Genomic DNA, 18,253 nt, shown 5'->3' with positions numbered 1-18,253 from the left:
AATCTATATATATAAATCTGTCTATATATATATATATAAATCTGTCTATATATATGTATATAAATCTGTTTATTAATAACATACTTTAATTAAGAACATACTTTAATTAATAAATCTGTCTATATATATGTATACAAATCTGAAATCTGTCTATATATAACAGATTTGTCTCATGGTTATTAATAAATCTGTCTATATATATGTATATATATATATATATATAAATCTGTTTATTAATGTAATTGGGTTTGGCCCCCTTGGTGAAAACGAAACAACAAACGGTGAGGATTCATCTTTAACCTCAATACTCTTCACTATCTTTGCCATTGGCTTGCTGTACAACTATTATCAATTAGTGTTTTTAATTTTTTTAATTATTTTTATGGTTGTTTTCATTTATATCTCTTCAACTATTATCATTTTTTTTTCTATTTCATCCATAAATTATCAATTTTACCATTCAATCCTTCAAGTTTTTTATTTTTTTATTTTTTCCAAATCATATGCTCTAATTAGAAATAGTTTGTCAAAATCAGTAACAGTAGCAACCTAACATAATGTGAAAAATTTTAATCTTATAATTTAGACAACCACATCATCCGGCCAAACAACTATTTTCTTATTCATATTATATTAGAGCATCTCTATCAAAATAGTTATTTTTATTTTTTTAATTAAAACAGTGATTAAATCACTAAATTTCAACTCCATTGAACTAATAACTATCAAGTTAGCTATTTTAGTTTTCGTAGTTTTGGCTCAGTAAATGCAGTTAGTAGTTTCAGCTAGTCAAACATTAAAAATATATTATTTTTGGTATTTTTTAGTTACTTGTGTTGAGTTTACGAACTTAAGAACGAAATAAATTAAACTAATACTTTAATTGTTTAAATCGTCTCAAATTATATTGGTGTTTAAGAAGATTCAATTACAAATAACCATGAGACAAACTCAATTATAAAGTTTTAATAATAATATAAACTCAATTATAAAGTCATGAAGTTTTATCTTTAACTAATGGGGGTGTTTTTAACCATGGAAAGTCAGTGGAGGTCTGAAAAAACTTTACTAACGAAATAAAATTTTGACAATGGGGGTTTGATATCATACACATGTAATGGTTCGATTACAAATTTAAATTGCAAATGTTTAAATAAGTCATAAAAATATTTAAGAGAAAATAAAAAAAATACAAAAAAAAAAAAAACAGGATTTTAACCCTTATAATAAAATAAATCTTAAATTTTTAATTTAATTAATTTAAACCTTAAATAGGAATTTTAGACATTTCGTTAATTTGCCAAATAGGATGTCGAGTGAATATTTATGTGTAGGTATTATATTTAGAGTTACTTTGGTGAGATATTCTTGTGGATGTGTACAGATGATGGATAAGAGTTGGATTGATTTGCCAAATAGGATGTCGAGTGAATACATTAATGGGATTGATGAATTCCTTGTGTTTGCCTACACCAATAGGGTTGAAGGTTCGATGATCAGTTGTCCGTGTAGGAAGTGTGAGAATCGATACTATTTTGTACGAGATGGTGTACGGGAGTATCTGATTTTGAATGGTTTTTTTAAAAAATACAAACATTGGATTAATCATGGGGAATCTTACATATCTCTGCATAGTAATCGAGAGAATGAAACATTAGCTAATTTAGACATTGGAGATGATATGATTGGAATGATACAAGGGGCTATGGGAAATCCACATGCCGGTACAAGTGTTGAGGGTGATGAACCACAGGGGCCTGATCCCCGTGCATCTGAACCCCAGCTCGGTCCAAATGCAGAGACTGCAAAGTATTTCAAACTTCTTCAAGATGCACAAAGTGAATTGTATCCAGGTTGTCAGAAGTTCACATCTTTGTCATTCATTGTTCGACTTCTACATTTGAAGGTGCTTAATCAGTGGACGGACAAGTCTGTTGACATGTTGCTTGAGTTATTGAATGAGGCGTTTCCGTTGGGTGTGAAACTCCCGGACTCATATTATAAAGCTCAAAAGGTCACAACAGATTTGGGCTTCACGTATGAGACGTGGGATGCATGTCCCAACAGTTGCATGTTGTTTCGAAACGAGGACGCCAATCTTGATAAATGTGTCATATGCAACAGTTCTAGATGGAAATCAAATGGTGATGGTGGTTCAAATGGTCCTAACACAGGTGGCAAACAAGTAGCTGCAAAACAGATGAGGTATTTTCCTTTAAAGTCAAGGTTGCAGAGGTTGTTTATGTCATCCAAGACGGCCAAGTTAATGAGATGGCATGCAGAGGAACGAACTGATGATGGTGTCTTCAGGCATCCTGCTGACTCCCTTGCATGGAAAGATTTTGACCGTCGGAATATTGACTTTAGTAATGATTGCCGAACTGTAAGGCTTGGCTTAGCATCTGATGGTTTTAACCCATTCAGGACGATGAACATAGTTCATAGCACTTGGCCTGTTGTGCTCATTCCATACAACTTGCCGCCATGGATGTGCATGAAGCAACCATTTCTAATTTTATCTATGCTTATTGACGGCCCGAAAGGACCTGGTGACAAGATTGATGTTTATATGCAACCGTTGATTGAGGAGTTGAAAGAACTATGGAATGAGGGTGTGTCAACATTTGATGCATCAACAAATCAAATGTTTCAAATGCATGCAGCTTTACTGTGGACAATTAGTGATTTTCCTGCATACGCAAACTTGTCAGGATGGAGCACTAAAGGAGAATATGCATGTCCTTGTTGCAATAAGGAAACTACATCGTGTTGGTTGAAGCATAGTAGGAAACAATCATACTTGGGTCATCGCAGATTTTTACCTACTGGCCATAAATTCCGGAAGGATAAAGTATCATTTGATGGTAGTCGGGAAGTCAGACTCAAACCAAAATTGTTGTCTGGAACTGAGATGTTGCTACAATTAGAATCTGAGAGTATTTTAACCCAATACAATAGGGATGACCTTAAGGAGAGGCATAGGAGACAGGTAGAGAAGGAGAAAGCTGGACATCGCACCCATAGTTGGAAGAAAAAGAGTATCTTTTATGAATTGCCATATTGGGAGCACAATCTAATAAGACACAACCTCGATGTGATGCATATAGAGAAGAATGTTTGTGACAATGTGTTGTGGACAATATTAGGGGTTGCAGGAAAATCGAAGGATGGTGTTAATGCTCGGCGTGATTTACAAGATATGAATATTAGAAAACCCCTACATTTGCAGTTAAGAGGGTCGAATAAAGCCTATTTACCACCAGCACAATTCACGATGACCAAGGATGAGAAAGATTTGTTCTTGAAAGTGTTGAAGGAAGTAAGAGTTCCCGACGGGTATTCATCCAATATATCACGTCGTGTGCGCTTACATGATAGAAGCATTGGGGGTCTTAAGAGCCACGATAGTCATATTCTGATGCAACAACTTATTCCATTGGCTATTCGCAGATCGTTACCGAAGAATGTAATTGAACCCTTGATTGAATTGAGCAATTTCTTTAGACAATTGTGTTCGAAAGTGAATCGTGCGACAGATTTGCAATATATTAAAGATCGTATCGCTGTAACACTTTGTCATCTAGAGAAAATATTTCCTCCGAGTTTTTTTGATATAATGGAGCACTTGCCTATACATCTAGCTGATGAAGCGTTATTGGGTGGAGCGATTCAGTTTCGATGGATGTATCCAATTGAGAGGTATCTTCTTACTTTGAAGCAATACGTGCGTAATAGAGCTCGTCCTGAAGGATCAATTGCTAAAGGATATCTTATGGAAGAATGTATGAATTTTTGTGCACAATATCTCAGTGATGTGGAAACCAAATCTAGTCGACCCGTGAGGAACTATAGTGGTGCTGATAATTTGGGTCATGCTACTGGTGAAAACACAAGCTTTTATCTTGATAATACTTCTTGGGTACAAGCTCATCGGTACATCTTATGCAATACAAGCGCGGTTCAACCATTCATAAAGTAGGTTAAGTCACTCACTCAATATTTTATTATGTTTTATTGAATTTTCAACTAAAATTTTTGTATGGCTAAAATTTCAATCTACACAGCAAACACCTTGAAGTACTTAAGCTCAAAATGCCTCGTGTCGACGATCATCAACTTCGGCGTGAACATTTTGAAACTTTTCACATTTGGTTCAAGGAACATGTATGTATTTAACTCTATAGATTCTAGTTACTTAAGTCGATCTACATTTTAAATTTTACATTTCGTGTTAAATAGGTCCAAACTTTGCGAAGGACTACTGATGTCATACTTTCTGAAGAGATTATTCTATTGGCAAATGGTCCTCATAACCTGGCAAGGAGGTTCAACGGGTATATACTGAATGGGTTTCGGTATCGAGTAAAGGCCATGGATGATCGTCGAGCCACACAAAATTGTGGTGTAGCTTTGAAGGCAGATACCATAAGTTATGCTAGTCGAAAAGACAAGAATCCTCGTCTGGGGTCTGTGTACTATTATGGACAATTGACAGATATTGTTGAGATTCGATATTCCAATGAGAAGAAACATGTGTTGTTTAAGTGTGATTGGATTGACAACATTCACGGAAAGAAAGAAGATGTCTTCAATTTCACGTTGGTGAACTTCAATCATTTGTTGTACCGAGATGATCGAATTACCAATGAACCTTTCATCTTGGCGTCCCAAGCAGAGCAAGTTTGGTATGTTGCAGACCCGTTACAACCAGACTGGCAAGTCGTGGTGAAGATGTCTCAAAGAGGTTTATTTGATATGAGTTCAACTGATCCACAAATCGAGCCATACATGAGCCAACAATTGGAAGAAAATATAATGCTTCGTGATGAAGAAGTTGGTTGGGTGAGGGAAGCCGCAGAAGGGGAAACAGTTGATGTTCAAATAGGTTGATATGTAATCAACATTAGTAATTCAATTAAGGCCAAGGTTGTAGTTAATCATCAATTTCTTAATTTACTTTGTCTTTGTAATTGTATTAGTTCAATTCATGTCATATTATAGTTGATGACAAACCATTGTCTATGTTTCTAATGTCAATTAATGTTATATTGCTTGCAGATTATTATGGGAAGGAAGAGGAAGCCTGATCATCCCCGGCGCATGATTTCTGATGTGCTACATAACAGGACATCAGTAGCACCACCATTAGAGGAGGCATCACATCGGCCAGCATCGGAGGGGCCATTAGTGCCACCACCATCTGAGGGGCCATTACCACCGTATCGACCACCATCAGTGGCACCACAGCAGCTACCATGTACTCGGCCTCCACGCCTACCATCGGTGCGTCCACCATCAATGGCACCACAGCAGTTATCATCATCAGCTTATGGGCCATCCGCAGGTATTTAAATTTGCTTTGATTTGCATGAAAATTATTTACACATACATTTATTTATGCTCATTATATATAACTTGTTTATTCTCATTATATTTTTGTCCACAAATTCGAATTCCAAATTTGTGTTATACTTAGCCTTAAACTTTGTGTTTTATAGGACAATTTGAATATATGTCCAGAGGAGTACAAGCCAATCTGCATGAAAAACTGCAACAGCATATGGAAGGATCACAAGAACAAGCTTAAGGCTAAGTATTTCAAGCGTAGAAGCTCTGATCCTAATCTGAAGGATGATGTTCCTATGAACGTTGTGCCAAGCCAGTGGGAACAACTTGTAGAGTATTGGCGTACTTCCGATGCTGAGGTATACAATTACGTTATATTTATGATATGTAAACATACAAATCATATTTACATACTTACATTTGTTGAACTTGTTATAGAAAATTGCAAGTAGGAACGCTAAAAATCGGCGAGCTCACGGCATAGCTCATACCACAGGGCGTACTACTTTCTCTCAGATACGGCATGATGTTTACATTTTATTGTTTTATTTTTCTATATAAATAAACATTGTATATTTGCAAATTATTTAGATTCTAATTTTTATATTTCTAAAAAAAAATTTAGATGACCAGTAAGGGGGAGTCTACTGATAAGATGAATGTTTGGCTTATGACACGTAGAGTAGATGACCCAGAGGTTATCCAGACCTTGGTAGTTTCCAAACACCTTTGATTGTATTTAAAGTTTATTTTTTGTGTGTCAACCATCTTAATTTCGCGTATACTTGTGTGTCTTATTCAATACAGGATGAGTTTAATCGTCAACTCTCTATGCTACCTGAGGATGGTCGGACTTTGGAGGCTAGGAATGCCATTTTCCATGAGTTGATAGGTCATGACAGACATGGAGATTGTCGCACATACGGGAGAATCGTGCCTCGGAGAGTGGTGTATAAGGATGGTGCTGGGCCATCACAGTCAACACCCCATCCATCGACTATTGATCAGATCACGTAGCAGGTTCGTGCTGAGCTAAGGGATGAGTTGAGGGAGGAGCTGCGAGCAGAGTTCTCTACACATTTGCAGCAGATGAGAGCTGAGATGATGGCCCTTGTGTCACAGGGGGCGAGTGTGGATCCCAACAGACAGGTTCCATATAAACATCACAATTGTTTGATAGTTCAATTTTCACTCAAGATTATGTATGAAATTCGAATATGATTAACACATTACGCACTGACTAACATAGGTTCCTGATGCATCGAGTGGCCACCGAGCATTTAGGGAATCTGCAGAAGACGAGAATCCATATACACCACCACCAGAAGATCAGGTATAAAATTTATCTTTGCATTCTAAGCTAAAATGCATCTTTGCGTTCTTTACTTGAATTCGAGGCGTTAACGCCCCAAAATCACCAAACGGCATCGGTTTAGCACGAAACTTGGCACACACGACCGCCTAGGCACGAGAGACTTGTGGGAGAAGACGGGGCTCGAATCGGGTTCCCGGTTTGGGAGTTAGAGCCGGATTTCACTTTAGGCAAATTACTTCCTTAAGAAACTTGAATTTGACGAGTTAACGCCCCAAAATCACCAAACGGCGTCGGTTTAGCACGAAACTTGGCACACACGACCGCCTAGGCACGAGAGACTTGTGGGAGAAGACGGGGCTCGAATCGGGTTCCCGGTTTGGGAGTTAGAGTCGGATTTCACTTTAGGCAAACTACTTCTTTAAGAAACTTGAATTCGAGGCGTTAACGCCCCAAAATCACCAAACGGCGTCGGTTTAGCACGAAACTTGGCACACACGACCGCCTAGGCACGAGAGACTAGTGGGAGAAGACGGGGCTCGAATCGGGTTCCCGGTTTGGGAGTTAGAGTCGGATTTCACTTTAGGCAAACTACTTCTTTAAGAAACTTGAATTCGAGGCGTTAACGCCCCAAAATCACCAAACGGCGTCGGTTTAGCACGAAACTTGGCACACACGACCGCCTAGGCACGAGAGACTTGTGGGAGAAGACGGGGCTCGAATCGGGTTCCCGGTTTGGGAGTTAGAGCCGGATTTCGGTCCAGTCAAAATTATTTACTAAACTATCTTTCTAATTATATAGTAGTCAATTTTTTTTTATATTTTTCTATAATTAAAATATTAACACATTATATGGTTTTTAATTATTTTTATCTTGTTTTTTTCAGATATTTCCTGAGTAGCAGTTGGCTTTTTCTGGAATGCGGGCGTATCAAGATTATGACCAATTTTTGTTTTTGTAACCCACGAACGAATGAAGACGAAAACTTTTGATTTTGATTTTGATTTATGTTATTTAAATTTGGGAGCAACATTATGTATGTATTATGCGACGTTATGTAGTGGCATAATTTTTATTGTTATGAATTTTTATTTATGTATTGCTATGAATGGAACAATATTATTAATTTTCATTATTTGTCAATTTTTGTTTATGTACATATTTATATTATTCTGTAATTTTTCAATTTTTTATACTTATTTTTTATCTAATATAGGTTATTTTAATTTTTTTAATAATTTATCAGCAGGGTTTTTTTTTTTTTTTAATTTTTTGAGACGGGAGAAGAACCCGTCGCAAAAACCATTAATAGGCTTTTGCGACGGTACCAACACAGTCGCAAAAGCTGTCTTATTGAATGTACAGGACACCTTTAGCGACGGTAAACCGTGCCGTCGCCAATACTTATAAGATGCCAGAGCCTTTAACGACGGTAATGTTCCCGTCTCAAAAACTCACTTTTAGCGACGGGAATTACGTGCCGTCGCGAAAAGTGATTTTTTCCCCATTATTTGCGACGGGAAAAATGCCGTCGCAAAAAACACACCTTACCGTCGCAGAAACTAATGGCGACGGTACTTACCGTCGCGAAAGGTCTTTTGCAACCCCATCTGTCGCGACCCCCCCTTACCGTCGCAAAAAGCCACATTACCGTCGCAAAAGGTATTAGCGACGGCTTCCGGGAGCATTTGCGACGGCCGTTTACCGTCGCAAAAAACAAATTTTTTTGTAGTGGATTGTGCTTCGGATGCTTCATTCAGTTGAAATTTCAAATGATAAAAAACCAAAAATGTCATTAATATAACTACGAAAAATGTCATTAACATAACTTTTATGACTCCACCAGACAAAAGTAATTGCTAGACAAAATTCATTGCTACGTCAGGTGTAGGAAGAGTTGTTACAAGAGTCCTGCTACAAACTCAGAAGTTTATGGCCGGAATTTATGAATTTTTAATTCAAATTTACTCTACATACGAACTTAACTAAGCATTCATTCAATTTGCACTGTCCACATGTGTGGTGGGTAAAAATCAAACCACATAGGCTGCAACGGTGACGCAGGATGACTCGATTTTTGACCTGAAAAACACTCAGATAAAGGTAAAATGAGGGGTGGATGGAGCAGTCTGGAGACCCTTCAATGCCGAAGTTAGTGACATAATCAAATAAAGTGCAAGATTATACTTGTGAGGTTCAGGTAGAAGTGTTTGCATACCTCCATTGTGCTGTTGGTTTTCTCTTTTATCGCATGCTCCTACTAACCATTGTTAACTTATTTTGGTCATATCATCTCTCCACTTTTTTATATATATATTTTTAAAAAACTAAAAAATTAGTTTTTAACTTACTTCTCAAAACAACCATTTTTTTGATATAATGACTCTATGGTGATAATATTATTATTATATTATATATTTTATAACTTGGTCATTACATTGGTAACGAAAATAACTAATATTATTCATCAAAATCAATTCAATAATAAGATATTAGATGATATATAAAATGTGATAAAATAATAAAATCATCAAAACATTATCGTTTATGAAATCTAAGAAGGCTGATAGAAAGAAAACATGGCAAATAATAAGGGTTGCAATGAGTCTCACATGCTATATAAGAAAATATAATTTTTACTACAAAATAAATAATTTTTATAATAAAAAGTATATTTTTTTTCTTATCACAAAAATATAACTTCTAAAATTATTTACAAAAGGCACAACTTCTATTATTCATAACTTTACCATTAATAATTTTTATTAAAAAAAATTATGGCTCTGTTTGGATGTGTTTTAAAATTACATTTCTACCCTATCACTCCCGCTTCAAGTTTGGATACCACTTTCAAAATAGAATTCCACCATATAATTCAAAATAAAATTTGAAAACCCGTTTGGCAGCTTTGTGATTCATTTTTCCACTTTCAACGTCTTCAGCCTTCTTCCTTTTCCTATCTGAAAAGCTTCCATGTTCATCGTCTCTGAAAAGGTTCACGTGAAACGATTTTTTTATGAAATTAGGTAACAATAATGCACCAACAAAAAGAAACGATTTTTTTATTAAATTAATAAAATTTAATAAATGAAAAAATGTTGATAATGCTTGGTAACGTTTACGTTTTTGTTTATATTTAAAAATATTGAACACACTGATTTTTGTTAATTTTTATCAAAATGTAATTTCCAAAGTTGTTGACTTCATCAAAATTTTTGAAAAATATTAAAAACGTATTGTACAAAATGTTTGTACATGCCTAAAAATTGAATTGACAGAAAAATTAATTGACACAAAATAATTGACATAGAAGTTATTTAAAAAAAAAATTATTCAAAAAAATTACTTAAAAACAATTAATTGAAAAAAAATCATTTTTTTTATTTGAGTATTTTAAAAATAGTTTGGTTATGACTGTTGATAAAAAATATGGATATCGATGTATGAGTTGTGTATTTGATTATCAATTATAGGTTGAATCAAGTTTTGAAAACTATTTTGAAAACTCATTACCAAACAAATTTTCTTATTTCACATGTCACATCAAATTTTCAAAATTCAATTCCACATACAATTGAAAACTCAATTCAACACTCTATTTAAAAACCATAATTCCACAACTCAAATCATAATTCCACAACTCACAAACTTAAAATACAACATATACTCTCAAATCATATTTATAAAACTCTACTAAACGCAATCCTAATTTTTCCTACCGACGTGCTTTGACATATTTTTCTCCCAAGTGTACAAATCTTCAAATGCATTCTTGAGCCTTACTGGCCCCATAGCGGGTCACGTTTTCAAATCTTAGACTCCACGTTTTCAAAAATTATGATTTGGTTCCGTTTGAAGATTTGATAAATTGATAAAAATTGGAACCAAGTTGTGACTTTGGTTCCGTTTTGAAAACACGTTTTCACATTTTGCATATTTTTCTCCCAAATGTACAAATCTTCAAATGCATTCTTTAGCCTTACTGGGGCCTATAGCGGGTCACGTTTTCAAATCTTAGACTCCACGTTTTCAAAAATTATGATTTGGTTCCATTTGAAGATTTGACAAATTGATAAAAATCGGAACCAAGTTATGACTTTGGTCCCGTTTTGAAAATACGTTTTCACATTTTGCATATTTTTCTCCCAAATGTACAAACCTTCAAATGCATTCTTCAGTCTTACTGGCCCCATAGCGGGTCACGTTTTCAAAAATTATGATTTAGTTCCATTTGAAGATTTGATAAATTGATAAAAATCAATTTTGAAAACACGTTTTCACATTTAACTTAAAAGCGTGATTTATAATTATGTCTGCCAAAAAAAAAAAAATTCCCAAACACCACCAAATTCATAAAATATCTATCTACACATTTATCAGTCATTTCAAAGTCGTACCATCCACGCCGATCACTCTGTTCTTTCATCCACGCCGATCTCTCTCTACTTTCTCTCTCCAGATCTGCCGTCGATCCACACCGATCCGTCGGCGTCATAACTAGATCTGAACCACCGATCCTCCCTCTTTCTTCATCTCCCATCGTGAACCACCAATCTGAATCAGATCGTGAACCGTTGACTTCGCAGAGAACTCCGTCGCCGGCGGTGGTGTTGATCGGAGGTGCGGTGTTGATTTAGATTTGCAAGGTAAGTTCTAATCTACCTAAGTTTTATTAGTGGTTGGAGCACAATGTCTTTTCTCTCAATCTCCCTTTCTCTCTATTACATATGGAGCACATTATTTTTTTTTCTTCTTATTGTTCAGATTCATTCCTAGCTTTCAGTCGTTAGAACTCTGTAATTTTACTTTGATCATGCCATTCAAATTGAATGTAGATTCTTTGGTTGAGCTTAATTTGAATTATGGTAGGAATTTATACTGTGAAGATGTTGATCTGTTGCATTTTCTACAATTGTCCATTTTTGGTCCTCTCTCTCTTTTGAACATGTATGTGTTTTCCACAATTTATTTATTCAATTTATTTACTAAAAGAAATTAGGTTTTAATGTTTAGCTAATATTTGTTCGGGTCAAGAAATTTGCTTTGGTTTGTGATATGGTGACTAGACCATGTATGATGAAATGCCTCCCCTAAAATGGTGATTGTTTGAGAAAATTTTGGTATGCAGTGGCTGTAATTTTAATTGATAATGTTCAAAAAAACAGGAACCAGAACAGACATGGGGTGAAGAACTTAAAGACAGTGAGAAAAGATATTTGCAACTGGTCTAGCAAAAAATATAACGAATCCAAACGGAAAAATAGATTTTAAATAGTCAATCCAAATACATGGGATTTGGGAGAAAGACTGTTGAGTTAATGAATACTAAAGAAAATATAGACCTTGGTTGAAAACCAAGGGCAGAAAATAAATGAAAGGAGAAGGAAAGAAAATATGTATAGTAAGTTAGAGAGAGTGCATTACAGAGGCAGATTTGAAGTGCAAAAGTGGCTTTGACTTGGTAGAACATTTCTGCTATATTTTCAGCTTATCCACGCAAACAAGCCAATATTATTTCAGATCAACTTGTACAAATATAAAATAAACCAATTCTCACTTTTATTTCAAATGATAATTGAGTGAAGGTAACAGATATTTATTTAATTCATTATTATACTATCAACTCAAGTTTTTAATTCATTCTAATGATTATAAAATAAGAATGTAAATTTATAATTAATTTATTATCAAAAATAAAAAAATGTACAGACTTTTTAACACTTCAACTAAAATTTTAACTTCTCAAAATAGGCATCTGTTTATGTTATGGGGTTGAGTTTACACTACTGGCGATGTAGTAACGCTAAGTGTTCAGACTAGAAGACTTTGTTTAACCACTTATAATTAACGAAGCTTACTTATCTAATAACTATTTTAATGTACAATTTAAAACAAACGAACAAACAAAGATTTAAAAATATATATATGGACCGTTGATCCAATAAATGGATATTCCTTGTAATGCTAGTAAGTTTTCTTTGATGCAGGTCATTCTTTAATCTCTATGGGATGACACACAATTTGATAAAATTAGAAGTTAGAAAGCTGAAAATTGAAATTTGAGTGTTAATTTTTTTTAAGTTGAAAAATTATTTAATAAATTTAAATGTAGAATTAAAAAGATTATGTTTACGGTTATTGCGGTTTTCATTATGATTGTTAAATATGATAACTATATATTCTATTTATCATACATATCATATTATATTTATTACCATACTTAAGTTTCTTTCATCCTATATAAAGGAGTCTTGTATACATTGTTACATTAATTATTCAATATAATATTAAATATATACATAATATAATATTCTATTTCTCTCTCTCTCTTAGATATTGTAATATGGTATCAGAGTTATCGGTAAGCTCTTGGTGTTCTTCGCCTTATCGGCGGGCGGCAATATTGTCTTAGCCACCCACCGGACCTCAACCTATTCCGTTGCCATATTTTCTTTTCAGTATCATTTCGTGGTGATCTTTTCCGCTGTCCGCTGGTTTATTCCTACTCCAAATATCTCTATCATATTTTGTTACACTCGAAATCTTTTTTTTTTTTTTTTTTGGTGCTTCTGCTCCATTCTGTCTTTCCCTTTACTTCAATCTCAAATAGGTTTCTATCTTCAAACCTATTTGAGTTTGAGGAAGGGTTTTATACTTATATCATGGTAAGTATGTTTATACACCATGCAAACCTCCCAAGCCACACCCTAGGCATACTACCTAAGTCGCCCCTTGGCACACTACTTAAGTCGCCGCTTGGCGCACCAACTGCCCCCTTGGGGCACTACCTATGCCGCTCCCTTGTCGCATTTTGTTCCTTTCCAAGCTACCTCCTAGCGCACATGGTTCCTTTCTAAGCTGTCCTCTAGCGCACATGGTTCATCTGTTGTCATAACCGTTCAGCACCACGCCATAAGTTATGTGTGTGCCACGTTTGCTAGTTCAATACCCATTCTTCTTCTACAATGGTCCGACACGACTATAAACTGTCTCAAAACATTAGCTCTGTTAGCTCCGGCCTTGTTCCTATAATGGTCCAACACGACCATAAACTGTCTCTCGGCATTAGTTCCGGTCTTTGATCTATCTTAAGTGCCCATGTACTCCCATTGGGACTTTGCAATCTATTTACCTCGGATCTATCTATATTTTATTTTATTTTTAATTTTATTTCAGGTTTTAGTTTTTCTCTCCAAACTCAAGTTGGTATCCCTACTTGAATTTGAGAGGAGTGTTAAATGTAGTAACTATATATTATATCGATCATAATACCATATTATATTCATTACCATACTTAGGATTATCATACTTGAGTTTCTCTCATTCTATATAAAGGAGTCTTGTATACATTGTTTTATTAATTATTTAACACAATATTAAATATACACATAATATAATATTCTATTTTTCTTTCCTTAATAGTGTTACAGTGATCCTAAAATAATTACAACTCTCTATATCAAAAGATGTGCCCCTTTAACTCCTAAGTTACATAAACCATAGTTAATTTAATATTTTGTACACTTGTAAGACATAGGTTGTGAAGAATCATGATGTATGGCTGGAATCCACTGGAGAGAGTTCCAAATCTGCATAAATAGAGCTCTACCATCCCTTCTTTTGCCATTAAAAAATCTACATCTATTCTTCATGCGAAAGTCTGATTAATTCTTGCTTCATTTTTTTGTTTTTATTCGTTGATGAAACAACAGCTTACATAGGCCTACACAAAAGGCTACCATCTGGTATTAGAGTTTTTGGTTTGTGGAAGGAAGATCAGCCAGAAGGTAGAAAATATCCTTAAGAATTTGTACTCCCAAACATATTTTTACATCCCCATAATGGGAATTCCTATGGTGCGGCGTCCTACTTTTGACGGTGACGACTACAAGTATTGGAGTGAGATGATGCAAGATTGGCTTTTGTCTCTGAATTTGTGGGATATAGTAGTGGGTGTGTACGACGAGAACAACAGGGAGAAGCAAAACCAGAATGCTGTAGCTCTTAGTATAATCATGCAAAGCGTCTTGCCCTCAATCCGTCCAAAAATCAAGGATGCTACAAAAGCGAAAGAAGCTTGGGACATTCTCAAAAATGAATATCAGGTAAGAACCAATGGCTAGCTCAAATTTTATTATTATTATTATTATTATTATTATTTTTAATGTGAGAGGTTAATGGGTTACTCAGTTGGATCACACGGCTAATTATTTAGTAATTTCGGACTATAAACACATGATATTTCATATTATTGTGATTGGTAGAGAAGGAAGGTAAGTGAGGTATTGTGTTGAGTGATTGAGGAATATGAGGGGACAAAATAAATGATGATTGGTTGGAAATACGGACACGTGATACTTCGGGAATAGTCTATAATTTTCCGGATCACACGACTCAAATCATGAATTTCTGACATTCACACTATATTAAATTCTTAACAGACAACTATATGGATTACTAAGCAAACTGTCATATCCTACCATTTTCCATCTACTTGCATTTATAATTGGACAAATTTCACGGGTAATTATATTTTTACACACCAATTCCCCTCAGTGCGCACACTTAATGAAAACTTTCTCAATACACACATCAAAAAAAAAAAAAAAAAAAAAAATCTCAACACACATCCATTTAATCCAATAATGCTCTTATATTTAATTTTAAAATCCTAATTTGTCTTTTATTCACTCACTCCTCCTTCGCTGTGTTGCCGCAACTTTCAACCCTCCATCGCCACCATCGCCGCCACTTCCAGCTCACCCCTTTTCATCTTAGACTCCACAGTTAACATCAAAAGTGGTTGGTTTGCAATAGGGGCTTGTGGTAGTATATGGTTCATAGCAGAAGGTGGTTGCGGGTAGAAGAGGAAAGATGCAATAAGAGAGAGGTGGCACTAGCAATGAAGGATGATTGTTGTGTTTTAGAATTAGGATTTGGATGGAAGAAAATAAAGGTATTATGGTATTTTTATTCTAGAACAAAATTATATTAAGAAAAAAAATTCAGTATGTGAAATGAGGGAAATTGATGTGTACGGATAGAATTATCCAAATTTCACTTTATTCTATTGTGGTTCGGTTCGAATTTGCTAAAATTGAAGATCTTAACTTCATAGGTGAAATTGGTGTATTGTGAGACTAATTTATATTCATGTCAATAATTTAAATCATTCATCTCATATGACAAGCTGAGAAGAATATGCATGTAAAAAATTCAATTAATTAAACAAAAGTAATAACATGATCAAATCATATATATATATATATATATTATAATAAATGGACGGCCTATTCTTAAAAATATTTAGACCGTATAGATAAAAATGATCTTATAATATAATAATCGATATTGGATCAACTTAATTTTTTATATGGATAATTTTTTCAATTAGTTGTGTAAGTTGAACGGTTTAGATTATTGAAGTAAGTTCAAGTTAGCTTGATAATGGATCAACTACACTGTAAAGTTGAGATCTTCAACTATAGCAAATCTGGACCCATTGTGGTTTGACCTATGTGGAGATTACCCCTTTTTATTTGCAAATAACCACATAGTCTTTTGTGATTTGTGGATCAAAGTGCACTGTTAGGCCTGTTAACGATTTAATAAAAAATGCTAAAATATTTGCAAATAACCACAGTCTTTTGTGATTTGTGGATCAAAGTGCACTATTAGGCCTATTAACGATCTAATAACTAAAATATATCTGTATAGGGCGATTTACACGTTTGAAATTTAAAAATGAGCATATAACTCCCTTATGTCTAACATGTGTTGCATATTTGCTGCTAAGTTGGACATAATATTTAATGGTACACTTCAATACACAAATTACAAGGGATTTATGTGTGATTATTTCCAAATGACAATGGGATAATTCACACATGGGCAAAAGCAAAGGTGGTAAAATGAAATAACCTTTTATAATTGAAAAATGATATACAAGCCCACTTTTTAGATCCATTTCCTAGACTCAATGATATGTAAGTGATATAATTGATTGATGATTAGAAAATATATGAGAGAGAGTATTACCTTAAAAATCCTAATTGATTGTCACATCATTGAATTTAGAAATTGAGTTTAATTTTTAATATTTATTTTGTTTTTTATTTATAGGAACCAACTCTGCCTCTAAATATGACACCCTTAATACACATGGACATGAGGCGAACAAGTGAAATCCATTTGCTAGTGGCTACGCTTGTAGCAACTGTGACCTTTGCAGCTGGTTTCACGATACCCGGTGGCTACAATGGCAACGAAGGCCCAAACCAAGGCATGGCCATTCTAGCAAAAGAAGCAGCTTTCAAAGCTTTTGTGGTAACAGATACCATAGCCTTGTCATTCTCTATTTCTGCAGTGCTTCTCTACTTCTATTCAGCTATTACTTCCAGCCCCCGTATGCGAAACAACCAAATTGTTATGGCTGCTAATCTTGTTATGTATGCTATGGTTGCAATGGTATTGGCATTCATTACAGGGACATATGTTGTGTTACCACATTCATCAGGGCTTGCTATTTCAGTTTGTGTTATTGGTTGCCTTCCACTCTTCATTTTCCTCATTTTCGTCATTATCAGCGCCATTGAATGCATAAATCGCCGTTGTTAAACATCTTTACAAGATTGTTGTTGGTATTTGTTGAATTGTAAGCTTGAAGAGCCTTCACCAGAGCCTTCGCCACCATCTATCAGTGTGTATTTGAAGGCTACATAGTCAAGAATGAAGTTTGAAGAACCTTCAGGAAATAGGAGTTCAATTTGATTTTGGTTTGCTACTGTGTGTTTTTTCTTGTGTTTAGACTGTTTGTTTACATTCTGAGATTAGTCTATAAATAGATTGAGAGGTTACCTATTTGATAAGAGTGTGGGAGAAAGAAAATAAGAGAGAGAGAGAGAGAGAGAGAGAGAGAGAGAGAGAGAGAGAGAGAGAGAGAGATTTGTAATATATGCTCTGTTTGTATTTTCAGAAATTTGTGAGTGAATTTAAATTAAGTTTGGTTCAGTGTTAATCATTTATTTGTGAATCACAATGGTCCTGTTTGGTAGGGTTTATTTCCAGTTTATTTCATCTTTTAGCTTAATTTAAGTTATTCTAATGTGTTTGGTTCAGCTTAACAATACAGCTTATAGCTTTTTGTAAGTAAAAAATAACTTATTCTTTGAGTAGGGGAGGAGAAGTTTAATTTATAAATCAAAAATTAATTTATGTTCACAATTATAAGCTATAAGCTGTTAAGGTATAAGTTATAATCACTTTTCCACAACTCTACCAAACGGGGCAAATAAGTGATTTACATCTCACTCCCACCAACAAGTGATATCAGAGCAAAAAGAGCCAAGAATTGGTCAAATTTCGAAAAAACAAATTGTGAAACAGAGCAAATTTCAGAATCTAAAATTTGAAAAGTTGTTGAAATCAACTTTCGATCATACCAGTGTGTAGCCCTCGTCGAGACGATCGTTCTAGAAAAAATCGTGTAAAAAACGAAGCTAAAATGAAACTATAAGAGCTGGTCAAAGTTTGCCCATAAAAGTCAACTCTATTGTTGTTGCTGACGTCATCATACTGCAGTTCAGAATAAATTA

At 34.6% G+C, this 18,253-nt stretch overlaps 2 protein-coding genes and 1 long non-coding RNA gene across 3 annotated transcripts; all 3 read left to right on the top strand.

Annotated features, from left to right (window-relative positions):
- Window positions 1–3,945: 3,945 nt before the first annotated feature.
- LOC145795164 (uncharacterized) lies at window positions 3,946–4,937 on the top strand. The gene is made up of 2 exons (XM_082878217.1): window positions 3,946–4,164; window positions 4,240–4,937. The coding sequence occupies exons 1-2, from the start codon at window positions 4,093–4,095 to the stop codon at window positions 4,888–4,890; spliced, it is 723 nt and encodes a 240-aa protein (XP_082734343.1). The 5' UTR covers window positions 3,946–4,092; the 3' UTR covers window positions 4,891–4,937.
- A 1,424-nt stretch (window positions 4,938–6,361) lies between these two features.
- LOC145795163 (uncharacterized) lies at window positions 6,362–7,766 on the top strand. The gene is made up of 3 exons (XR_014335500.1): window positions 6,362–6,495; window positions 6,596–6,679; window positions 7,546–7,766. It is a non-coding gene; the product is annotated as an uncharacterized LOC145795163 (long non-coding RNA).
- Window positions 7,767–10,376: 2,610 nt separating this feature from the next.
- Window positions 10,377–17,676, top strand: LOC114258187 (protein ACCELERATED CELL DEATH 6). The gene is made up of 3 exons (XM_028198084.2): window positions 10,377–11,305; window positions 14,372–14,764; window positions 16,782–17,676. Exons 2-3 carry the CDS (start codon window positions 14,501–14,503, stop codon window positions 17,274–17,276), a joined length of 759 nt encoding a protein of 252 aa, XP_028053885.2. The 5' UTR covers window positions 10,377–11,305; window positions 14,372–14,500; the 3' UTR covers window positions 17,277–17,676.
- Window positions 17,677–18,253: the final 577 nt, after the last annotated feature.

The sequence above is a fragment of the Camellia sinensis genome, chromosome 7 (assembly GCF_055761805.1).
Source record: "Camellia sinensis isolate YWXY chromosome 7, ASM5576180v1, whole genome shotgun sequence".
In the NCBI taxonomy this organism is placed as follows: domain Eukaryota; kingdom Viridiplantae; phylum Streptophyta; class Magnoliopsida; order Ericales; family Theaceae; genus Camellia; species Camellia sinensis.
Note: the sequence above shows the minus strand (reverse complement) of the source record. Positions and strands in the feature narration are given on the sequence as shown.